The 26,324-nt window shown below is 36.1% G+C and overlaps 1 protein-coding gene across 3 annotated transcripts; it reads left to right on the plus strand.

Annotated features, from left to right (window-relative positions):
• The first annotated feature begins 1,201 nt into the window (after window positions 1–1,201).
• On the plus strand, window positions 1,202–24,897 carry ING3 (inhibitor of growth family member 3). Of its 3 annotated transcripts, XM_079931348.1 has the most exons (12): window positions 1,202–1,338; window positions 1,592–1,663; window positions 4,239–4,339; window positions 6,237–6,302; window positions 14,576–14,672; window positions 16,502–16,573; window positions 17,411–17,530; window positions 17,783–17,940; window positions 18,542–18,735; window positions 20,041–20,233; window positions 22,567–22,605; window positions 24,142–24,897. In XM_079931348.1, the coding sequence occupies exons 1-12, from the start codon at window positions 1,311–1,313 to the stop codon at window positions 24,256–24,258; spliced, it is 1,257 nt and encodes a 418-aa protein (XP_079787474.1). In that variant the 5' UTR covers window positions 1,202–1,310; the 3' UTR covers window positions 24,259–24,897. The 3 variants fall into 3 exon arrangements, 2 of the variants coding, with proteins under 2 accessions (XP_079787474.1, XP_079787475.1); XM_079931349.1 differs by lacking the exon at window positions 1,592–1,663; XR_013829711.1 differs by lacking the exons at window positions 14,576–14,672; window positions 17,783–17,940; window positions 18,542–18,735; ... (1 more) ...; window positions 22,567–22,605; window positions 24,142–24,897 and having other exon boundaries at window positions 17,411–17,529.
• The last annotated feature ends 1,427 nt before the right edge of the window (window positions 24,898–26,324 follow it).

Below are 26,324 nucleotides of genomic sequence, written 5' to 3' on the forward strand. Positions count from 1 at the left end.
GTACGTTTCCTTTGATATTCATCAATATGACAGGTAAGTATCCTGATTAAGAGCTGTGAAAAAGTCTTGAGTACAAGAAAAAGTAAAGGAGGGAGAAAGGACAAAGTGTTTCAAAAGTAAAGGAGGGAGAAAGGATAAAGTGTTGCATAAAGTGTTTCAACTCCAATCTGAAAAACATAAACAGAACATTAAATTATGAACTAAAGACACATTTCCCTGAAAAAAAAGTTAAGACAGTTGTAAAATAATAATACCCAATCTCTACTGAGTGCAAACGTTTGAAAGAAAAAGGAAACAAACTGAGCAGTGAAAGGCTAAATATAGCACGGTTGAACAAATGCTGGGAGTAGTCGAAAGATTAAAAAAAAAAAGACAACTCCCGGGACTACAGACGTCTAATACAGGCTTTTTACTCAACGTTATCTAGTTATTGCTAAGACAGCCCATTAGATAGTAAGGTTTCATCCGTTATTTCTGCTTGCTCACTTTTTTTCTGGTGAAGGTATATGTATAGATCAATTACATTAGAATGAAGACGAGACGGACCGCAAAATAGACTGTATAAGAGGCTATTGAGAAATATTTGTTCACCTTTTAATAAGGGAAATACATATTTACTCCATATTCTGAGTGTAAACTATTTTAGTTAGATGGCAGCCAATCTATCGTCCCACTTACATCTTTAGGAGTGGATACGGAAGATAAATTCCAGCAATGAGCTCTGTTTTAAACAATCCCAATTGCCCGAACTTTGCTGATAATTCTAGCGTTAGAACCTTTGCCGTCTGCCTGGCACTACTTGAAATCCATGACTCACAAACGCCGGGGCGTGGAATCACAGCAGTAAAAAACAGGTGAAAACTTGTTCCTAGTTGTGTTCTGCAGGCGCATACAACTCCCGTCATTCCGCGTGTAAATATCAACAAATAAACAGAGGCACCGCATTTCAGATTCTGTTGCGCACCGTTCGCAACGGCGCTTGGTTTTTGTAGTTTCCACGTGGAGGACTGCCAGCGTGTTCAAGTTTGCTGGGGAGGTGCTAAAACTACACTTCCCACAAAGACGCGGAGGCGGACTCCGGTCGGCCTACGTCAATGCTTCAGCCAGCCAATGACCGCTCCGGGCGGCGGTGAGGCAAGCGCTGTCAGGAGCCAAAGTGGTTTTTTTTTTTCTTTTTTTTTTTTTTTCCGCCGAAGCCGAGCGGGCGCTGCTAGCGGAGGCGCCATATTGGAAGGGACAAAACTCCGGCGACAGCGAGTGACACAAATAAACCCTTGGACCCCCTCGCTCCCCCACCTCTGAGGGCCGCGATGTTGTACCTAGAGGACTATCTGGAAAGTGAGTGGGCGGCACTGGCGGGCCCGACTTGGGGACCTGCGGGCGGGCGAGGGCGGGAGTGGACGGGCTGGCGGGATGGCGGGAGGGAGGGGGAGGCGGGGGATGTTTCTTTCTCACGGTAACTGGCAGCCTCGCTGTGGGCTGCCGGCTCCCTCGACCCCCCCCGACGCACGCACGCACGCACGCACGTAGCGACGTATGCGCGTACTTTCGCCTTTGGCCCCGCCCCTCTGACGGACTCTCCCATTGACAGTGATTGAGCAGCTACCAATGGACCTGCGGGACCGCTTCACCGAGATGCGCGAGATGGACCTGCAGGTGCAGAGTAAGTCGGCGCGTTTGCCCTTGTTCGCTGCGCGCGTTCAGTGCCAGACTTACTTGCCATCGACACCAGCGACTCTGCTCTTTGGCTCTCCTCCGGCTCACTCGCTAGTACAGAAGGAGTTGTCCAAAAGAACCGGCAATGCCAAATCTTGCCTCTTCTGTCTCCCACGCTAATTTTCTCCTGGCTTTTACAAGAGAAGGTGGCATTAGAGCACGTGTGCTCCTTTCTCGAATTTGTGACTGTGCAATAAAAGTTTCTATACCTTCGTTGAGAATGTAGATATGTTTTAGTGCACGTCGGCATACATGTTGCGAAGATTTTGACTTGAGACTTCATGTATAGAACATAGATTTCAGCATTTATATTTTTGTTGAAGTTCATGCTAATCAAAATTCAAGAGCGGACAACACATAGAAGCACAGGTTATATGTAGTTCTTTAGAGACCCTGGTGAACTTGGAATGTCGCATTTGAAAAGTTACACATTAAAGGATACATTCTCAACTGTCAACAATATGGTAGTTTCTCAGTCAAAATAAGAAAGTAAATAAAATTTCACTGTAAAGCTTCTTGTCTGCTGTAACAAAAATTTTGACTTTTCTTCTTTCAGTTATAGCTTGGTAGTCCGGAGACGTGTTCCCCAAAATAACCTTGCTCTTTCATAGAACAGTATTTAATTTATTTGATCTTTTTTTTCTGTGAAGTTTCTTTAAAGAGTTTATGATTCAGAGAGGGTAAAGAATAAATACCTTTGGAGATAAAAAGGTAAATACTTAGAGCAAAATTTCGAAACAAGAAAACAGTGCTGAGTACCAAATGTATGTCCATCATGCTCTGAAAGAACCTCACACACCTTCCCCCTTTGTGAAATGAATATAATATAGCTGTTCCAACTATCTTGTAGAGATACTATATTAAAAATTTTAAATGTGAAATATACGATACATAATTAAAATGTATAATCAAGTGTACTTTGTTGGCTTTGTGTCACTCCTTTTGTTTGGAGAAATGTAAGTACTCCTTAATTGTTTGAATAATATTAATGGCTGGCCTTCATGGGGTGTATCTGCAGATGTTTCTTGATCCCATGTGTACCAGCTATGTTTGGAGTATACATAGAATTAGGATTGAGATAAGTTTCTTGTGCTGACAGGTTTTCTTCTTAGAAGAGTAGGGGTGGGGGAAGATCTGGGTTTTGGGATATGATAGAGAAGAAAGGAGTATCATGGAAAGCGATCAGAAAACAACATTCCAGAGTGCGGGAGTCTTGACGTAGCTAAGAACCTGCCCCCCTGCCCCTGCTTCTCTGCCCCACCATGCCACACACTTCCATATCCAGTGTTCGTGAATATTCTTTTGTTAGCCTCCTGTCGGTTTTATGTGGTGCATAATACAAGGTGATACATCATGGAAATCACCTTCTGTTCAGTGGATTGCAGTGTGGAAGTCTGAATTGTGTGTTGTTTCTCCAGCTTGCTCACGAAATTCATTTTAACTTTAATGTAGTTGAAATGCTAAATATTTGCTCAAGTAGTGTTTTCTACAGGATTGAACGTAGATTTTATCATCAGACAGATCTGAGTTCATTTTAGGGCTTTACTAACTTATTCATTGGCTTTGACCACATTGCCACTTCTGAGGGATTTTTATTGTCTTGCGGATTAAAAGAAATACAGATAAATTAGAAAGTTTAGTACCTGATACAAAGTGGGCATTCAATAAAGGGAAGTTGTTATTTTATGCTTTCATTACAAATGTTAAGTCCTCTAGCAATTTGGACTTGATAATGTAAGTTAGAGGTTTTTTTAAACTTGCATTTTTTACAATAATTAGAATTATCTAAAGTGAATAGGTATTATGGATTAACAAAAGGTATCTCTTTGTCAAATAAGTTAGGAAATGCACTATTATGCACTGCAGATCTCCAAAACAGTATAGTAAAACAGTTTTCCTCAATTTACGTAGCAACAAAATCCCTTTTATTTATTTTTCCTTTTTTAGCAGACATAGAATTGAAATGACTATTCTTAGCACACACTTCAGGAAAAACTTATCTAGAACAAATAATAATGTGCGTTAAGTGAATAAATGATTGTACCTACCACGTTCAGTCATGATATGAGATGATGGGGTGCTTAATGGTATATAGCAAGAGGTTGAAACCTTTTTATCACATTTTCTTATTGAAATAAATGAGAGGATTATCAAGTGTTGATTTCAATAACAAATCGTGTTTCAGCATATTTGGCTGACTTTATACTGTTAGTTTTTGACCCCAAGCCTATACTATTCAACAGCTATGGTATAGAATCTATCGACATTGTTGACTACTTTGACTATTAGAAAAAGTTTAGAAGTAACAACAAAAATAAATTGTCAGTAGGGAAAACTGTAGCTTTTTTTTTTAGTAAGGTAATTAAGGCACCATATATTTACATTATTAAAACATGACATATTTAAGTTACAGACCAAGTAAAACAGTGTATGTGCTCAGATATTTTTTTCTTTCTTCACACCAAAGCATGTATATTCAGTGTATGAGTTTGGTCATCTAAGTATGAAATGTTATGTCCTAGATGCAATGGATCAGCTAGAACAAAGAGTCAGTGAATTCTTCATGAATGCAAAGAAAAATAAACCGGAGTGGAGAGAAGAGCAAATGGCATCCATTAAAAAGGTATGTTCAACACTCTGGATGATTTATCTGTGAATTTTTGAGACCCTCTGAGGAAGCTATTTTAAAATTAAATAGTTTGGGGCATATCAAAATGAGGGAAAGTTATCAATAGCTCTTTAGAATTTAAACGTGACTTATAAAATTAAAAATGATGTATTAAATGTTAGAGCTTCAGGTATAGGAATTTATTTTATATATAAATTTGTTTGTTTATTTTTGGCTGTGATGGGTCTTCATTGCTGCGCGCGGGCTTTCTCTAGTTGCGGCGAGCCGGGGCTACTCTTCGTTGCGGTGTGTGGGCTTCTCATTGCAGTGGCTTCTCTCGTTGTGGAGCACGGGCTCTTGGCACACGGGCTTCAGCAGTTGTGGCTTGCGGGCTCTAGAGCACAGGCTCAGTATTTGTGGCACAGGGGCCCAGTTGCTCCGCAGCATGTGGGATCTTCCCGGACCAGGGTTCGAACCCGTGTCCTCCACACCACTGCGCCACCAAGGAAGTCCAGGAATTTTTAATCATTGAAGCATCTTGGTAATTTAGAAAATTATTTCAATAGTTAGTGACTCATTAGAGAGTCACAAAACCATTTAAAAAGTACATTTTTTCTTTTAATTTGTTTTGTTGTAGTTACAGGTAATTAAAGTTGCCTTGTATTTAAATGTGTATTGTCTTCCAATTTGGGCCACATACTGGGGTGAAAATTAGCAACGTTGAAGCATATTTTATATATTGCTAGGTACCTGGGTTGATGGAATCATAGAAGAACAGAATCCTAAGAATTGAAAAGATCTTTAAAAAATATTTAGTTTAAAACTCTTAATTTGTACATCAGTTGGTCCTAGAAATACAGAATTCTTTGAGTTTTTGTTAGTTTTATAGTACTCAGAGCTCTCTTCCAGTTTAGAATGGATATCAGCTCTCCCCTCAAGGTTTGCTTTAAAGGTGTGATTTAGTTTATTTGGGGATACGGTGGAAAAACTACTCACAAGCCCTCAGTTTGGTCATGACTGTGCCATTTGACTGTGTGACATGGGACAGGTCCTTTAATACCTCTGAGTAATAATGGCTCCCTTACCCCCAACCTTCATAGAATTGTTCAAGAATCAACTGAGAAAGAAATTTGAAAACTAGTTGTGTTGTTTATTTTACCACATGGGGGGAATGTTATTTCTGTTAGGAGCAAAAACTTCAGAATCTTTTATAGAATTAGTCCTGACTTGGAGGATATCTGGAGGCCCAGGTGTGTGTGAGTATAGACTTCACATATATGCATCCTAAAGTCATTCATCATGCCTTTATCCTATTAGGTTTTTGAGGTAGCACGGCTTGGATATACCCTAAAAGTCTGATACTTAATGGAACTTCATAGAATTTTTAAAAAATAATTTGCTTTATACAGGGGAGAAATCTAAAGTATTGGTTGATTATATGAATTGATACCTAGCTTAAAATGAGAATTATAGAACAGTTGGAAACAATGGACATGCAGGTCAGAATCCTTTCAATAGTTGCTTTTATAACAAGTTTTAAAAATGGTTAGCATAAATACTCTTTACAAATTAGATAAGTCTTACATCTTAAATAACATTTACTTTTGAAGAAAAAGAACTATTCATTGGCTCACATAACTTGTACTAGTATAGAGGCTAGACTTGGATGATATTTATTTTTTATTTATATCTTTTCTAGGAATTCTGAACATCTTCCTTTAATCCTTGGCTGTTGTCTAAAATTTCTAATCTTACCCCGTTCCCACCCTATCCCTAACTGGATTTTTATTGCTAATGTGTAATGACTGACAGTGATAACAAGCTATGATAATGAAAAATGCAGTTATATGTCCTGCATACACATATTTTTAAATTATTAATTTATTCTTGAAACACGAATGTTTTTATTCAGGATTACTATAAAGCTTTGGAGGATGCAGACGAGAAGGTACAGTTGGCAAACCAGATATATGACTTGGTAAGTAAAGTTAATGTGCATGCTATGCTGTATTTGAATTATGGATTATGTTTTAAATGGTGTTGGCTTATATGTAATAGGAAGAACAGACTAAACTGAATTATTGCTCTCTTGATCCCATTTAATTTCAGAGTTCAGTGTCTACTTTTTGGTTTCTTTGTGGAAGAGAGCCAGAGAGTCCACAGTCAGTAGTAGGTCAAGAACCTTATATTTTAGCCAAATCTACGTTGCTATAAGATTGTAGCTGATGTTAGACTTTTTTTGTTTTTTTAACAAAAATGGGTGTTTATTATACTAATCCTTATCTTCTTAAGGGAGTGTGCTTACTTGCCTGATAAATCATCTTGAGATTGTTTCTGTGACAAAATACACGTAAGAGTACTATGTTGATAGTTCTTGGTAGTCTGATTAAAATGAAGAAGAGACTTATTTCAATCTGTGTTAATGGATAGCACTCAGCTGTCTATTAAGTGACGTCAGTAGATAGCACTCAGCAACTGGCACAGGTGGCAAAACTGGGAAACATGATTAAATGAACTTTAAAAACAGGGTTTTTTACAGTAGCAGCAGCACTTCTTAAAGATTGAAATCACCAAGAAGACAGATATATGCAATATTTCTCAAATTGGTATAATTATGGGTTTTTTTTAATGTAACGCATCTTCTCCCAAAGTATATACTTTAGGAAATACTCATTTCTGATTCTTTCTCAAAGCAAGTTAAAGCTGAAGACAAATGCTCACTTTTGATTAACTTTAGCATATGGATTCATATCTTATTTTTGTAGTCTTGTGTGGATACAGTTTTATTACTGAACAGATACATGTTAATATAAATGTCATTGGTGTGCATGACACAGATAAAAGGTACATATCCCATTTGGTATACATTGTGAATGCTATACTAAACTAGAAAGCATTTGTCATGTAAAACCACAGAAAATGCTTAATTGTTTTTACATAGTGAAAATATTTTAATGGATATAAAGACCTAGACTCTTTTGCTCATACAGTTAGTCTGAAAACAGTTTCATTAAAGATACTGACTAAAGGAGGGTAGAGTGGGCTGGTGGCTTGATTTACTGTGGAACGAAAACCAAAAAATACTCTAAATTGTTTTGGTCTTGAATTAGGTCTATAAACATAGAGAAAGACATTTATGTTTGAATCCAGGACTAATTTGTTTAAAACATTCTTTCTCATATGTAGTGACTAGGTGTCAATCTTTATTTAGAAACTGCCTGCTTTTTAAATCATATAGCTCTTTGGTTCCAATCTTTTGTTTATATTTTATTTTACTACTTTTTACACCTTTATTAAAAGTACTTCATGCATTTAGAAAAAAATATGTATAACAAATATATGCTTTTTAAATGTGTGTGTGTATCCATCTCTTGTTTACAAACCACACTCTTCATCCACTGTGTACTTGGTGTAATGGAGTTTTATGTGGGTACAATGGAGGAATGAAGAGTAAATGCTATAAATGCTCCTGTCCTCAAGGCGTCTGTTAACTAGTTGGGAAGACATGCCCACAGAGACATGCCCATAAGTAAAGTGGAGAGCCTGTATAGAAACATGTTAACAAATAAAGATTAATACAGTTGGGTATTAAGGGGATCTGGTAAAAGACTGACCTAAGTCAAGCAGAGTTACTGTTGATTTCTTGGAGGGTATGAGATGAGTTTTGAACAGAATTTATTCAGAGCCTCGGGGGCCTGGATTCAGGTATTGTATTGAGGGGAAAGCATTTCACTCAGAGGTAATGGATAAACACAGAATGAAAATAAAAATTAGTAACTTCTTTGAGGGAGATAGGTTATTTAGGCTAGAGATTGAAGGAATAACAGGTGATGTATTAAATTTAATACAATGTAATGAATGTAATAAAAAGCAAGGACCCATAATGGATTCTTGCAGACGTGAGTTCAGCTACTTCACTGACAGTAAGACTTTGCAAAAGTTATTTAATCCTGGAACCTCAGTTTCCTTATCTGTAAAATAGCAGTATTAATTTGTGCCTTAAAGGAAGATTTGAATCAATCTCTCTCTCTCTCTTTTTCGACAGAGATATAGAGACAAATATAGATACATCTGTATACATATGTCTATATCTGTCTCTGTATATCTCTTATCTATATCTGCGCGCGCGCGCGTGCGCGCGCACACACACACACACACACACACACACACACACACAGTGCTCGTAGCTTGGCAGATAGTAGGCACTCGCTCTTTAAAAAAACTCACTTCATCTCATTTCTCTATCAAGTTTTCTACTTTCCTGAAGCCACTGCTTCCCTTTCAGCTCTGCCAAGTTAAACCTGTTTTTTTTTTCCATAGTCCCCCATTATTTATTTCTAAGACTGCCTTTTGTCTTTTCTCTACTCTTTCCTATCTCTGTCCCTTTCTTTCCCTCCCCTTTTCTTTTTGTTACTCCCCCCTTCTTCCTTTTTAAAGACTCCATTGCTATTCCAGGTGACCACGATATCCTTAATATAAAATCCATTCTTCTTGAGACTTTATGTTAATTTATTATCTTCCCGCCTTTGTGGCCTTTCTCAGTCTCCTTGGGTATCACTCAGAGCGGTTGCTGTTCTGAAGGGTTCTGTCTTTGACCTGCATTGTTTCTTACTCTGTTCAGTGGTTCGCATGTAAAGGTAGTTTTCTTCTCATCTTCAGCCCCAACTCCAGAGGCTGATGAGACCAAATGCCACACGGTAAAGCACTGTTGTGATGCCAGTTTTACCCCCTCCCCGCCACACTCACCACCCAAGCCGAGAAACATTTCTCCATTACTTTTCCATGTGTGTGCTCAGTTTTAGCAATTATGCAATAATTATTCTTCAAGCTCAAACTTCTCCTCTGAGTCTGTTCTTATCTGAGAATTCCTAGGCCCTGGAACTCATTGTATTAAGACTTAAGTCTTATTGTTTTACTTCTTTCACTAGCATCACTTCTCATGAATAAATAATTGTTAAAATGTTAAAATCAATTATGCACCGTCATTAAATTCCTATAACATTTAACAGGTGAGAGCTTAGAAGGCCCTGTGCTTCAGAGGTGAATAGATAGGATATAGTGTAAGCGTAAAAATACAGTAATTTTTATTTATAGATCCTTTACCCAGTAAACAATGGTACTTGTATTTATACAGTTCTACCTAGTGGGAGAGTATAACTTTCACTCATACAGCAAATATTTATAGATCTCCAACTATGCGTGGTAACTGGTGCTGGATGGGCAGTAATGATACAGACAGGCAATGAATATAGGCAAACTAGATTATTGGAGATTTTGGTAAGTGCTGTGAAGGAAATAAACATTGTGGAAAGAGGGGGAAAGAGTGAGTCACTGGGGGAGGCTTTAAGAGTCTACTAGTCAGGATGAGTGTAGTCTAAGGAGGTGACACCTGAGGCAGTACTTGGAAAGCGAGAAAGAGCACAGCCATGTGACAGGCTTAAGGAAGAACATTTCAGGCAGGTGATGGACCAAGTGCAGTGTCTGAGGTGCAGTGTCTGAGTCTCCTTGGGTAGACTGACAGGTTGCACCAGGAAAGAGGCCAGTGTGCTTGGTGTGTTGTGGGAAAGAAGAGGGTGTGAGCGGGGCAGGCAGGGCCGGCACGCGCAGGCCTAAAAGCCGATGAAGCAGTGTTTTTAGTCTACGAGCAGGGGGAGGCCAGTGTAAGATTTTAAACAGAGGAGTGGGACACACCTTAGAGGACATTGTATGTATGGCTTTGCTTAAACATTATATTATTATGGAAATGTCAAGTAAGCAGGTATTATTGTTACAGGTTTTGAGATACAGCAATTGAGTATATAATTGTGTTTGATTTTGCCCCTCAATGTTTTCTATAGCACAATATTTAATTGTATTATTTTTCATTAAAATATTTTATTTACTTTTAAAATCAATAGTAAGCTTTCTATTCCTGGGACCAGCACTGTACTGACTACCTCATTTATTAAGGAAAAAAATCAGACTGCATAAATATTCACAAATGAAGAAATTTGTGGAACTAGGGGTTCACTGGAACGAACTGACGCTTTATTTAAGAGGGTTTAGTGAAATTTGACTAACAGACTAAAAAAAATCTATCTTATTAAAATAATTTCCTTCCAGAATCCTGATGTTCATAGGCTTTAAACACTTTTTGGTGTTCCTCAGTCAGATGTCACTGTCATAAGGCCACATTAGATTACAATACCTAGTAAAGGTGATTTATATATACGCTGATAAAGCTTGAGCTCTTGGTTAATGCTTGAATGGTTTTAGCAGCCTCTTACAGCGCTAAATACCCTTGAACTTGCTTCTTTTTTATATCCTGGTTTATTCCTGAGATGATTATATTTCAGGCCCACATTTTACCTATAAATTTGAGAATTCCTCATCCGATACTCTAAATAAGGAAATATATTATGTGAGCTTGACCTTTTGATTTGTTTCCTATCCTTATTGTCTTTTAGGAGAATGATTAGATGTAGTTTATGTGCTAAGGCCTTAAGTATTTGATTCACCCTAAAGATGGATCAGATTTTCATCTAGTTTAAATTTAATTCAGGATATGAAGAATCATTTTCATGACTTACCATCAGAGAAATGATTTGCCATCATGTTTCCTTTTTATTCCCCAGTTTACCCTCCTGATGCCCTATTACTAGATCTTTTCATGGATAGAAATTTCTCTCTTATTGCCATGGATTTCCACTTAGAACCTTGTAGACTGAGTGCTCATTGTGAAAGGGCAAACTTGACATCTAACTTTTAGAATTTGACAGTGTTGGAAGCCATAAAATCATGGAAAAACTTTTAAAAAGCTTTATTCAGTTCAGTTTGAGTCCATCAAGTGATACATTTTAAAATTTGAATATTGGAAAACTGGGAGAGACAAAAGAGAAAGAATAAAGGATTACAGCTCTATGCAAAAATAATTAAAGGGTCAGGATTTTTTGTTTGTTTCATGCAGAGGGGCCAAGGGTGACTTAAATATTTTATGATCATGAATATATTAACAAATAATGTTGACAGAATTTCCTTTGCCTCTGTAAAGGTCAGAAAAAGGACACTAAATTTAAAGAAGTTATGATTTGGGGTTGTAGGATATGATTTAGGGTTGTAGAATAAGGACCTTTTGTGACTAGCATTTATTGACATTAAGTGGGGAGCAGATCAATAATTAGACTCTGTGGTCAGCCTTGTGTTAGAAATCTGTGGTTAATGGAAAATCTCTCGATTGGATCAGTACCCTCTTTACCACTATAAATCAGTCTTACAGGGTCAGGTGTTTGTAGAGCGGTACGGTAACTTGGGTTCTTGCTTCACCTGATATCTGGGGGGCCATTATGGAGCTCAGCTAGGATAGGTGCTTTACCCATTCAGAATCATGTAGGTAGAGGGAATGCACTTAATAATAGGTTTCAGATACGTTCAGTGCAGCTCTTGCTATTGCTGTTTAATACTGTTTAAGTATCCTGGTGCTTTATAGCTTAAGTTAAATCTTGTGGTCAACTTCTTTCCAACTCCTAATTTGATTTAGTACGGCAGTGGTGAATCGAATAAAAAGAATTCTCATTGTTTGATAATTGCTTATAATATTAATCAGTTCGTAATCTTTTTTACCTACCAGTGGGAATGATTGAAAGCTCCCTTACAAAACTCCCCACCACAATGTGGTTAAGGCTTTTCTGTATCTGTTTATTTTAATTGTGAATTCAGTTTTTCGAGTTATTAACTCTTTGGGTTCCACTGCTTTTTCTGAACTATCTGATATTGGGAATTCCATCATTATTTCCATGTTTTCAGGTATAATAAACATTATTAGTGCTATCTTAAAAGATAATTAAGCAATTCTTAAATTCAGGGGTGGAATGAGTTAGGGAGGTATGTATGGTTTCTTCATCTCACCTCGATCCCCCCCCCCGCCCGCAACCGAGATTCTAACACTTCCTCTCTATACTGTCTGCCCCTATGACAGGTCGCACCAGACTTTGTTTTTCTCTGAGAATTCTGTTTGTCTTCTTGTCTCTATACACTCTTTAGTTCTTTAATTATCACTCCTTTCCACCTGTTTGAAAACAATCCATTCTTTACTATCTAACTCGTTTATAATTCCTTTGTCTACAATAGCCCAATATTATATTTTTTCTTTATGTGCTACTTCTCACCCTTTCTCGCTGTTTTTTATTTGTTACACCTAGGAGATTTTTATTTGTTTGTTTATACCTTTACTGTGTTAAAAATCTTACATAAATCTTGATTTTTCAGCTAAATTTTAATTCCTATGAAGGCAGGGATTCGCTCATTCTTCAGGTATTCTCTGTTTACCCAGTGCCAAGCACACGATAGGAACTCAATATTTATTAGTAGTATAGTTGTAGATAAGAAAGGCGGTGGAGTATTTTCATTGCATTAAGTAGACTTGGAATTTAGATATGAGTATTTTTTCTGATTTCCCTTGAGATTAAATTTTGACAATGTAAGAGATATTCTTGAATAACAGGTCTGTGTTCACACTTTATTATTGGAAGGGAGTTTCCATTAAAAAGGATGCTCAGTTACCTGCAGGTTCTTTGAATAGTAGCATGTGTCTATAATACGTGACCCTATAGAATTTTAAATATTGTAATTACAACTTCTACCAAACTCTGAAAAATTATGTGTGAAGATGGAAGGAAAATTGGGCCTTGAATTATTGAAAAATCATAAACCAGCATCCCAATGATGACTGTTAATATACAAAATACAAATAATAAGACAATATTCTTATTTTTTTTCAATTTGAATTCTATTACTTTGAGTTAAAAAATTGGCTTCTGCATGCGGAAGTTCAGAGGGCAATGTTAGGTATAAACAGTGAAGCACAATCTATTACAGATAGATCAGAGTTAAGTCTCATTTTTATAATGCACTAGGTATTGAATTTGGGCATGTTGCTTAACCCTTCTGAGCTTTAGTTTCTTCACTTATGAAATCGAGACAGTAATAACCTATCTCAAAAGATTAGAGCAAGGACTAGAAAACATAAACCTTCCAATGCACCAAACACATTAGTGGCATCTAACACCCACAAGTTGTCTTTTGCTACTCTTCTTCCCCACTCCCTCATTTAGATACACATTATTTAATCGAAAGTCTTATTTAAATTTTTTGCCCTCTGGTGTATCATAGCATTTTGACATTTGTGAGGAAGTTACTCTTAAATATAACAGTGATTAAGAGGGAAACTAGAGTTTGAACAAGAAAGATGTTGACAATAATGTGACATGAATATTTTTCAAGACTTGGTGTTTTTTGGTTTCACTTCAAAGTAGTAAATTTGAATAAGTATTGAAAAAATTTAATATTAAGCTTTAAAAATACATTGACTTGTTGCTAGTTTGAGGTGTCATAAAATTTTCTGAAATCAGTCCAAAGATGTCTAGGTGAATGAGAAAATACAATTTTGCCACCTTAACCAAGGGCAACAGTATTACAATAAAACTCTTTTTTTTTTTCTTTGTGGTACACGGGCCTCTTACTGCCGTGGCCTCTCCCGCCGCGGAGCACAGGCTCTGGACGCGCAGGCCCAGCAGCCATGGCTCACGGGCCCAGCCGCTCCGTGGCACGTGGAATCCTCCCGGACCGGGGCACGAACCCGCGTCACTTGCATCGGCAGGCGGACTCCCAACCACTGCGCCACCAGGGAAGCCCACAATAAAACCCTTTTGACCAAGCTCTTTGTGGAATGGCATTTTCTGGCTAAAAACCCTTTTGTTTCAACTCTTTACATAAATGTTTACAAGTATAATGGTCCACTCTCCTGCCTTAGAGAAATGTATGTATAGAATATAGGAGCCTCTTTGTTTGTAGACTGAGGATCTTTCATTCCTTACTGAGACAGTTATTATGGTCTGGCAGTGTGGATGGCCTTGTTATAAGTAGGAGATTAGGCTAAAAGTAATTGTAGGGCATACTAAGAACTGTTACCAACCCTCCTGTACCACCCACCGCCCATCTTTGCTTTACTTTTCATATCCTACTTCTTCCAAACATTTTCTAACAAATTGCGATTCTGGTTTCTTAAAACTTAAAATTTATTCAAGGAAACTTCGGAGATACTTAGCCTAGCACCCTCATGTTATAGATTAAAAACCTGCAGTGTAGGTTAATTGACTTGCTCAAGGATACAAAGCAGATGCGCTAAAAGAAATAAAGATTTAGGTTTCCTCATTAAACTGACACTTTAATAGTGTCCCAAATTGTGGTGGTTATCTTTGATCTTCTTTGAAACAGGTAGATCGACACTTGAGAAAGCTGGATCAGGAACTGGCTAAGTTTAAAATGGAGCTGGAAGCTGATAATGCTGGAATTACAGAAATATTAGAGAGGCGTAAGTAAACTTTACAGTTTTGCATCAATGTTGGACAGTACATGTGCACATCATTGAGGAGACACACGTCCCGCAGAGGCTTCTCAGGTGCTGCTCCTTGGTGGACGGTGGCACCTGGTTGGGATAGCTTGGTCCCCAGCAGTTGGACTGTTTGGGTCACGGATACTTGGAGAGATAATATATCATCCACTCACTCTGTATGAAAATAACATATTAAGTCATTCCATTTTTTAACATGGATATATGCTAGTAAGATGAGTAGTAGGAACAAAGATTTAAAGGAATACAACCATCTAGAAACAAGTCAGCCATCTGGCATTACGTGTTTTGACTTTGCCCTGCCAGTTTATGCACTTAAGTGTTGAGGAAGGTTGTTATTTTTTCTTCTTAAGGACTGCCTTAAAGCTTTCCCTCAGCTGTGTTACTAAGAAAGATTTTAATGAGTTCTTCAACACTTCCTCTTTTTCTCAAGAAGTCTTTCCTAAACTTTCTCTTATCAGCAAGAAACCATTTTAATATTTCTCTGCAAGACTCGACTTGATCTCCTGCTATAATTTACTCTTATCACTTCTAGGGTTTAACTCAGGAGACTTCCCCAAAATGGAGACATGAGCTCTGATTCTTTAACTAATTTAGCTCTTCCAGCCTAAATAGATAACGTCCATAAAATCAGATAGTGCTATGCTAAGCCCAGAGTAGGCACTCACTAAACGTTAGTTGAATCAAGTCAGTATTATGGCTGATTTCTAGTAGAATTTAATTAAAGGATTCAAGCATCTCTTTTCTTGGTGCATTTCAACAGCAAGAAATAGGTACAGCAACATGTGCCTATTTCTACACACAGATGAAAGGTTTCTTTAGAGTGTTAGGTTACATATATCTCTGTTTATATACTCACTAGATGTCAACTAGGGCAGCAACCACACATGAATCCATCTTGGTACCCATAGTTGCATGTTTGTATTCAGAAATAGATCCATCATTTTAGATGATCATCTTATTTATTTGTGATACTTTTATTCCAGGGGGACCCTATCTGAAGATAATAAGTATTTTGAGGCAAAATAAAATATTTTATTTTATTTTTTTGAAATGCTGATGGTAGCTGTGAGTAGCAATAAGCCATGCCTATTCAGTACTGCAGGAAGGTTAATGAAGCATCCTCTGTAAGGACGCAGACATATGAAAGTAAATTAGATCAAGTTATAAAAATTGCTCCACCCTGTGCCCTGCCATAATTTCATCTCAAGGGATCAAGATAAACCCAGGAAATTTCATTAAAAGTATTTTAAAGCTTGGCGGTAGAGATTCCATGCATCACTTTTCACAAACAAAATCCCTAACTTCTTTTAGGAAGTCTTTACTATCGCATGTCATTTTAATGATCAGAGGATTTTCTTTCATATAGTAATGTCCCATTGCCTAATACTTTAGACTCTCCCATTAAAAGGTCTTCAGCTCAGTAACTCTAGGTTGAGTTTTTCAGATCAGTAATGGAGTTACAATACCCATTCATCCACTTATGTTGTACCAAATGTCGTGAATTCCCTAACTCAGACATTAGCGTGCTTTGACCCATTTTGTACTTAAGGTGAATATTGAAAAATAGGTTACTTATTGTTTAGAAAGAGGATCAGATTGGCTCAGGGTAAAATTGGCAGTGGTGACCCTCTAATGTGTTTGGCTAAAATGATACAGGCATAGGCATCAGAGCTTGCCAGTACTTTGCTGGTTAAGGGTACAGAATGCCTGTATTTGATTGATGTGTAAAGAAGTTCTGTGGCGATATCATGTGGTATATCTCTATGCCTCTCTTCTTTTTTTTTTAGGATCTCTGGAATTAGATACTCCTTCACAGCCAGTGAACAATCACCATGCTCACTCACATACTCCAGTGGAAAGTAAGTTTGATTTAGGACAGCTAAAATTTTAAAGACAATTAAAAATTCATTATATTATCTATGTATTCTCTTTCACTAGCTTTACACAACCAATTGAGAAACGAATATCCTCCCCTTTTATTTTGTGAGATGTATTTTTTTTCATTGCAATTACTGGCAGATTTATCTTCTTTATTTGGGAAGAGCATATTTGATTTGGGAACAGGTAGTCTGTTTTCCCTGGAATTCATTGCGGAAGAACATGTGGTACTAGTAGCAGTGTATACTGACTACATACAGATACCTGATTCTCTCCAGGGAGTGTTAGAACTAAGCCAAACAGTAAACTACTTGATTGTGGGCTCTTTGTCTTTTTTATCCTTGCTTTTCAATTTTTTAGCTTACTGTTGACTTATAATAAAGTCTCAAATGGTTGGTGAGTTAGTGAGTAAATGAATGGTTAGTCAGATGCTAGCTGGCTAGATGACCGTATCGGTGCCTTTTTTTGACAGAGCAATTTGATATGAAAGAAAGATTGATTGAAAATTATTTTAAATTGTAGTTAATGTTTTGAAAACAAAATTCTCCTCATGTTATATGTGAAACCATGGTGTATCATGGGTTGTCTTCACTACTTTCCTATTAAAGTTTTTTAAATGTCCAAGCAGTCTGCTCTTACTAAAACAGGTGACACAGAGAGTTCTGTTTGTCCTGTCTTCTCAGAAAACATAATGTTCTGTATTCCATGAGGAACTCAGATCATAACTGTATCAGTTTATAACCAGATGGAGTACAATATTATGCCTTGTCTATAGTTCTCTAAAGTTTAAAAAAATTGAATTTTTTATTTATATTCAGAAAGGAAATATAATCCAACTTCTCACCATACGACAACAGATCATATACCTGAAAAGAAGTTTAAATCTGAAGCTCTTTTATCTACCCTAACATCAGATGCCTCTAAGGAAAATACGCTAGGTAAGTTTATTATCTTAAATATGATTGTTTTCTTTTTTTGTTTGCGTTAAACTAAAGGGAAATGACAGCAATTAAGATTAATTATACAGATTCTTTACCTGGTTAAAGTATACGATAGGAAGAAAGAAGTAAAAATGTGACATGAAAATTTTAAATTTAGTGATTATATCTGTGCTGAGAACTAATATATTTTAAGCTCACTAACTTTATGTTCTCTCTAACCATTTTTATTGCTTCTTTAATTCTATACAGGTTGTCGAAATAATAATTCTACAGCTTCTTCTAACAATGCTTACAATGTGAATTCCTCCCAGCCTCTGGCATCCTATAATATTGGCTCCTTGTCTTCAGGAACTGGTGCAGGGGCAATTACCATGGCAGCAGCTCAAGCAGTTCAAGCTACAGCTCAGGTAAAAAGGAAAAAGGTTTGGAAACAATGTTAAATTTTGTCTAGATCCTTGGCAAACTCAAATAGAAACAACTAGATAGGAACAAAAAGAGTTTTCTTGCATTGTAAAGTTTCATTTTTAAGTCATAGTTTTATGATATCTGACATTTTATTTAATGAAATGAATATGCAGAAATTCCCTGATTGATAATGAAAAGTAAAAAATAGATTCATACAACCTCATGCAGATCCCTTCTCATAGTAGTTGCTCATGACACCCATATTCTTGACTGTAAGCCACAGCACCTGCTAGGACTATACTTTATTCTTTCTACCAGTTCCAGGGCTTTCTCTATAGCCTCAGAACGTAGGTTGCCTTGAGTTTGTTCACTTCTGTACTGGTTATCTGTATTCCTTAAGATACCCATCCTGTAGTTACTTCATAACTAGGTAAAAACTGATCTTAAATCTTTACATAAAATAGCTTAAATTACAATGATGAAAATAATGGTTTAAACAAAATAATATTGGATAAGCCAAAATAATGCTGTAACTAGTAAGACTTGAAAAAGAAAATATACATACTTGTATTTATTAATACTACCAATGAATGTCTTTCTAAGATGAAAGAGGGACGAAGAACATCAAGTTTAAAAGCCAGTTATGAAGCATTTAAGAATAATGACTTTCAGCTGGGAAAAGAGTTTTCCATGCCCAGGGAAGCAGCTGGCTATTCATCATCTTCAGCGCTCATGACTACATTGACACAGAACGCCAGCTCATCCGCAGCAGATTCACGGAGCGGGAGAAAGAGCAAGTAGGTTTTATTGCTACAGTAGCCTGTACCTTTACTAAGTATGCAGACTACCTGGCATCCAGCTGGGCTTCCATATATTAAACAAAGGCAGCATGATATGATGGGTCAGGGTGAACTTTGGGGAGGTGGGAAGACATGACATTTCCTTCACACTGACTTACTTTGAAAGGGATGAAGTCTTTAAAAAGTGCTAAGAGACCGTAATTTTTCTAGAGTCTTAAATTGGGTTTATTAATAAATGACTTCTTTTTACTTTCTTTTGTTCATTAAGATAAACCATTTTATGAAACTTTTTCTGCTTATAACACCTTATTTTTTCATGTGTTTCCTGGAAATTTTTTTAAATAAGATTCTTCATTTTGATTAAGAGCAAGTTGTCTTAATTCTTGGTATTACATCCCCAAAATTGAAATTATGAAAATATCCCTAGATTTTGTAGATGAGACTCTTAAGATGATTATATAAAAACCGAACAGCATTTGGCACCATCTTTCCAAAGTACCTGCATATGTTAGGTATTCATACATAGTGAAAGTTCAAATGCTCAGTCAAAAGAATTGTATCATAATTTTATCATAATTTATTCTTTAAATGTATTTTCTGCAAGTAAATGTTGTATTTTCTGGGTTCCTGTACTTTCTGTGACTAAATCTCTAAAAGAATGATCAACGTAGAATTACCACAAAAGTGCTAAATATCTTAAAAATTCATTAACGACCCAAACTTTTTATAACTGCCGATGATAAATTTTTGCATTTTTAAAATTTATTAGCATACGGATAATGGTAAATTTCTTGTGAATTTTAACACTTTTTGTTTCCTGTCCTACACAGGTAAGTATTCACATGTCAGTTGATGGTCATGATTATTTTCATCAAATGCTTCTGTGTATTTGTATTTTAGATTTTGATGAAGAGTATTCAGTTTGCTTAAAAATACAAAGAATGTCTGTAAGGTAGCCATAACTAATACTAATTCTTAAAAGTATTACCTACAATTTAAATCAATGGTAAGTAGTAACTGATTAAAAATTTATTCTAAAAACTTTGAAATATTTTGAAAGAATTTCCTTTAAATATATTTGCTCTCCAGAAAACAAAAATCTCAGATAAAAATAAACTGTTATGAAAAATGTTTTATTGCTCTAAACAGTTGTGCTTTTAAATCTGTTTATCAGATTATTTGAGTGTTAAATATTAATTTATACATTTAATGTTATTTCATATCATACCACTTACTTAGAAGTTATTTTCAGGTAACTTCTTATGGATGCTGAGCAAATAAAACTGCTACTGTTTTTCTCAGAAACAACAACAAGTCTTCAAGCCAGCAGTCATCATCTTCCTCCTCCTCTTCTTCCTTATCATCATGTTCTTCGTCATCAACCGTTGTACAAGAAATCTCTCAACAGACAACAGTTGTACCAGAATCTGATTCGAACAGTCAGGTTGATTGGACTTATGACCCAAATGAACCACGATACTGCATTTGTAATCAGGTAAAAATCTGACATAGGTCTATAAAAGCATAATCTGAATAAATTAGGAAAAAGAGCTACTCCATTTTTATAGAGTTCTTTTTACTCCAGTTAAAAATACCTTTGCTTCTTTAATATATTTTTCTCCTGCTTCTTATAAAAATGACGTGTTTGCTGTAAATACAAATAGTATAAAGAAACATATAAGTCATCCATAATCTCAGCCCTCAGATATAACCTATAATTAAACATTTCGATGTACTACTACTATGTACCCCACATGGATGTTGTCTTAGCCTGCTCAGGCTGCCATAATAAAATACAACAGACTGGGCGGCTTAAACAACAGAAATTTGTTTTCTCACAGTTTTGGAGGCTGGCTAGTCCAAAATTAAGGTGCTGGCCAATTGTGTTCCTGGTGAGGGCTCTCTTCCTGGCTTGCAGACGGCCCCCTTCTTGCTGAGTCCTCACATGGTGAAGAAAGAGAGCTTTGGTATCTCTTCCTTTCGTATAAGGACACCAACTTGATTGAATTAGGACTCCACCCTTACAGCCTCATTTAACCTTTATCCTCTCCTCACAGGCAGTCACATTGGGGGTTAAGACTTTAACACATGAATTTTGGGAAGGGACACAAGCATTCAGTTCATAATACATATGTACACAGATACACACATAGGTGTATGTGTATTTGAATTTGACAGTTGGAATCATGGTATGTCCTTTTATGTAACTGGCTTTTTTCACTAAATCATGTGTACTGAACATGATTTTTCTTGTCATTTTTTTCTTCTCACAGTTATCTGTTATACTCTGTACTGTAACTTCTTTGTCAATATTTAGCTATAAATTATTTTAGTGGTTTTATTTTTTAAAAATTACAAATAACATTATGGTAGGCATTTTTTATGTAATCCATTTCATACATCTAATTTCTAGGACAGTCCTTTAGAATTAAAATTAAGTTATAAATATTTGATACCAACTACCAAATTATCTTCTAAAATTTATTACCAAAATTAATAAATTGATGAATATGCCTGTTTCCTAAACCCTGTCCAGCACTGTGTTTTATTCTCTCTTAAAAACCATGTACCAATTTTGATAGTTTTGAATCACACAGTTGTTTCAATTTACCTTAGTAGTAAGATTGGATTTTTTTGGCCATGTTGATTTCTTCTTTTATGTGTTGGCTGATTTTTTCTATCATTTTTGTCACATATAAATATTTTGCTTGGTTTAGTTTTTTAATTCTAAAATTCCAATTTTATGTAGTAATGACTGTCAGCCTTTTTCTTTATGAATTCAGCCATGGATTACATCCTTAGGAAGGCCTCTTCCCCTTTACCCCTTATAAATGTGTCTTGATTTTTAAATGTTTTCATCTGTTGATATGCTTTAATTTCTTCACATTTAAATCTTTAATCTGTCTGCAGTATATTGTGTTTAACAGTGTGAGTTGCCAGTCTGATTTTTAAGAATATGCCATTTAAGAGTTTGCTAGTTCTGCTGTCACCTGATAAACATTTTTTAACGTTAATGATTAAGAATATCCTATAAATATCCTGGCAGTAGAGGTAGATTACCTACAAAAGAACAAAATCAGATTCACCCTAGATTTCCCCTCTATAACACTAAAGACTAGAAGTTGATGAAATATGTCTGTAGAGCTTTGAGGGAGAGATCTAAGTGCCCCCCCCCGGCCCCTACCCCGCACCCCCACAAATTGTTACCCAGAGAAGTTGTTCATCATGTGCATAGAACCACAAACAGGTATTTTCACTCATGCAAAGAATCAGGAAGTGTGCCATCTAGTAAAATAAACTCTATCTGAAAATGTGTTCAGTTCATTGAGAACTTAAATGAATTCAGGAATTAGGAAGTCGTGCTGTAAAGTGCTAGTGAAGAACAGCAAAAAGAAAAATGAGAAAGGACATATAATAAATAGATAATAAGTTCAGAAGTTTCAATGAAATGGGCTATTGACTGCAAAAATATAAATGACCTAACCTGACCCAAGAAAAAGTAAAAAAAAACTTAAGTATGTAAATAATCAAGAAAGAAACTTAAAATCTTTATAAAAGGAACCACCCAAAAAGTTGGCTCCTTTGTCGAGGTAGTCTACAGAACAAATTCTTGCAGACTTTCAAAGAGTACATAATTTCTGTGTATCTCCCCCTACATCCCAGTCCCAAAAAAACCTTCCAGAAAAAAAAACTGTAAACTGTGTAAAACTATATGCCCTGTTTCTTAATGCAGTTGTATATTCAGTGTATTTCCCTCTATTTTCTTAACAGTATCATAGGTGCTTCTTATATAGTCATAACAAAAATATTTAATTTTCTTTTAACTAGGTATCCTATGGTGAGATGGTGGGCTGCGATAACCAAGATGTGAGTATTAAATTTTTCTATTTAGGAATGAAAAACTCACAGATTATTATTGCTAGAATGTATACTTTTTGTTTACTGTGTCTCTCAGTATAAGAAAACAGGTTTGAAGTTATGTTAATTATAATAATGCTACAGTATTCCTCCCCCAAATACGATAGTATGCCTTAATGTATTCCCTATTTTAACTTTTTTAAAGCTAATTTTACAGTTTTATGTGCAGATTATACTTCTCAAAAGGTGCTACGTTGTATGAAAATTAGAAACACCCTCCTCCCCTTTTGCCAAAGAGTGCTGTGTTTGCTAGAATTCAGTTCACTTATCACAGTGAAGAATTGGAACTTTAGAACAGTACATTCTTTCAGGAAGCATGGTGCTAAGGTGAAGGCTCTAATGGGGGTTATTTTCCTCCTATTAGTGTAGTATTTCCTAAGGTACTCTGCTAGTGTCAGCTGATAAGAGCCACTTCTGATACTAAAAAATAAAGAAGGTTTGAAAGAAAAGAATTCCTATTTATTTTCTTTGAAGCTTAATTTGGGTTAGAGATATGTTTTGAATGCTGAGAATATTTTTGTCTAGTAATTTCCACTCCCTCCTTAACTGTCACACAGCTCAGCCCCCTCTTGTCCATGTTTTCCTCCAGACGGGTAACTGAACCCTGAATTCTAAAGAGGACTAATCAGTAATGTCAAGATCCTAAGGTTAATAATAAGAGTTTTAAATTTTTAAAACAATTTGAAAATTGATCAGGGATGGCTCATGAAAATGTGTGCTTTCCTGACCTGCCAGGTTCCCAACAACACGTTCACATAGAGAAAGACTTTCCTTCCACTCCCTGTGCAGAACCACTGTGGGCTGTTTGTGATTATTGCAAAACCATTTCAAGAAGACCATTGTAAACTGTCTTCTGGGCGCTTAGTGCAAATGAGGGATGAGAGTTCTGTGAATAGTTCTGTCATACTCTCTCTGATCCCTCTCATTCCCAGTTGTGCTCTTCTAAGTGCTAAGATTTTCTGTGAAAGGGTAGAACCACTTAGTATATTGCACAGTGGAACTCCTTTTCTCTGCATATCTAGGAATAGATACACCAGAAAGGAAACCCAGGGCAATCCTTTATGTCTTAATTACAAGTAGCTTGTTCTACTTTATGAGGAAATGAATAAGGCTGAATATTAAATAAAATCTTTAAAATACATTTACCGCCTATGTGAGAGACCCATCTCACTTCTTCTTGTCCTTGTGAGTTGGTATCAATGTACTCTCCAGCTTAACGGAAATTAGTGAATTTGTGTTCATTATTTAAGATTATGGGAGTAGATTACATGAACCTCAGGGTTAACAAAGATGCACAATTTTCTGTGTCTCCATTTCCTCATCTCTGAAACTTACCAGTTGGACTAAATGAACAACAAATCAGCTCCTAGATGTCAACGTTCTGTTTCCATGGCTCTAATTATTAATATTTAGTCTGCTGGGCATATTTTAACATACTTCCTAATCTTTTACTAAGAACTATTTCTTTGCATTTTTGCTTTCTAGTGCCCTATAGAATGGTTCCATTATGGATGTGTTGGATTGACAGAAGCACCAAAAGGAAAATGGTACTGTCCACAGTGCACTGCTGCCATGAAAAGAAGAGGCAGTCGGCACAAATAAGGGTGGTCGTTTCATTTGAGAAAGAAAAAAACTCCAACATTTTATATAGGACTTTAAAAAAAGGAAAAAAAGAGAGAGAAGAGACAATGCATTTCCAGGCAACCACTTAAAGGATTTACATAGACAATCCTATAAGATCTTGAACTTGAATTTTATGGGTTGTATTTTAATAATGTAAGTAAATTATTTATGCACTCCTGGTGTGCTCTGAATATTATTCCAGTCAGCCTTGGATTATTTCAGTGGCCAACATATGCAGACGTTTGTACTCCTCAACCATTTTCTCCAAGTAATGGGCATTCTATGATTTAGACTTCAAAGAATTCCAACGATGAAGATTTTAAGAAAAGGATTTTATATTCAACAGGTATGTTCTGCTGCATGTACTGTACTCCAGAGCTGTTACGTAACACTGTATATAAATGGTTGCAAAACAAAAAAAAAGTCAGTGCTTCTAAAAAGAATTTAAGATAATGGTTTTTTAAATGCCTTTATAATAAGCTTTGTTTCTTTGTGAAACTAAATTCAGCGGGCTGAAGGAAATGGTTCATGTGATAAAGTGGGCTGGTGTCCTCTAGAGTACCTGGGTACATAAACAGAAATTCCTGTAGGTAAAAACTAATCTGTGCCATTAGTCTTTATATGTTTCTGCATCCAGATAGAGTGCAGTTCATGAGGGTGGGAGGGGGAGGGGCTGAGGGGAAAGGGTGTTTAAGTGATACATTTTTATACCAAATGTGTTTATTTTTTTGTGCAAGTAATCCTTAAGATTGGAATTGTATTAGGTGTTAAAATAAAGTTTTTAAAAAATTACTTGTATTTATACTTCACACTTAATAATGAAAATTTCTTAATTCCAACTAACTTCCGATGTTCATAATCTAAAAAGGACAGAGACCCAGGACACAGAATGCTGCGTAATCTGTTATTTCTTTAATAATGCTTGGAATTTGTGATATGAAAATAAGGGAAAGACGTTTTTAATGCAAATTTGAAAGGCAAATGTATTTTTCTAGACCATCTCCCTGACTTTTCCTTCAGTCTAAGGGACATGAAAGAAGTCTAACTACAGCAGATAAAATGAAAATAATGATTGTAGTTGTTTTGACTTGTGGCAGTGTGGCCAGCGTAAGTAAAGAGAACCCTTGGATTGGAGCTTAAAATTCAGTTCTCTTTTTGATTCTACCACATGTTGGTATGACAGTTAATTCACATCTTTAGTCACTCTGGGCCTTATTAAACCAGGGTGACACTGGCTTCAGGATGTCTATAAAGCACTCCTAAGGTTTTATTCTATAGGTGCTATTTAAATTATAAATTTTGCGTAGTGGAAGTTTTATTTAAGGTATAATATCGAGTCTGGTCGATAGAAAAATCCTTAAAACGTTAGAAATACTTATTATGTTGTATTTCTTTTATATTGAAAGTTACTGGGCCCATCAGATTTCTGCTTTAATCAAAACCACTTATGAGCCTCTTAGAACTTATACAGAAAACTATGAAATCTATGCAATGCTACCCAAAGGGTATGGATTAGATAGGGGATTTCAGAGGTCTCTTTCCAGCTTCTAGATTCCATAATTCTGAGCTGCTGCAGTCTGATTTTATAACTGGACAGCCCATAAGACTAAGTTGTGTTCATTTGTGGGTACTCATGATTTCGTGATACTCAGTATTTTCATGGAGATTTTATAAACCTTTAAAAAATAATATATAATGTAGTATTCAGTTAACTTATTAGCATGTTGCCTGGAGATGCTCAGTGGTATTGTTTAATCTGTATATAATGACTTTTCCAAACTCATTTGTTTTATAGGAATTGGTCAAAGGGAAAAAGCCTTATGTACAGCCTTATTTTAAGAGAAAGTTCCTTGTCAGAGTCAGGAACATCCCTATTTCCAGCTGCTATAGCCCCTTTCAATGTGTGAGTTCCACTACTTAACTAAATCACTCAGAAAAACATTTCGACAAATTTTAAGCTCAGACATTTAATATTTTATGAAGTGTGTATAAAGAAGTAAACCAAAATTTTGTGCAGTTACTTAGTAATGGGTAGAACCTGTTCA

Source organism: Stenella coeruleoalba, assembly GCF_951394435.1.
Source record: "Stenella coeruleoalba genome assembly, chromosome: 9".
NCBI lineage: Eukaryota > Metazoa > Chordata > Mammalia > Artiodactyla > Delphinidae > Stenella > Stenella coeruleoalba.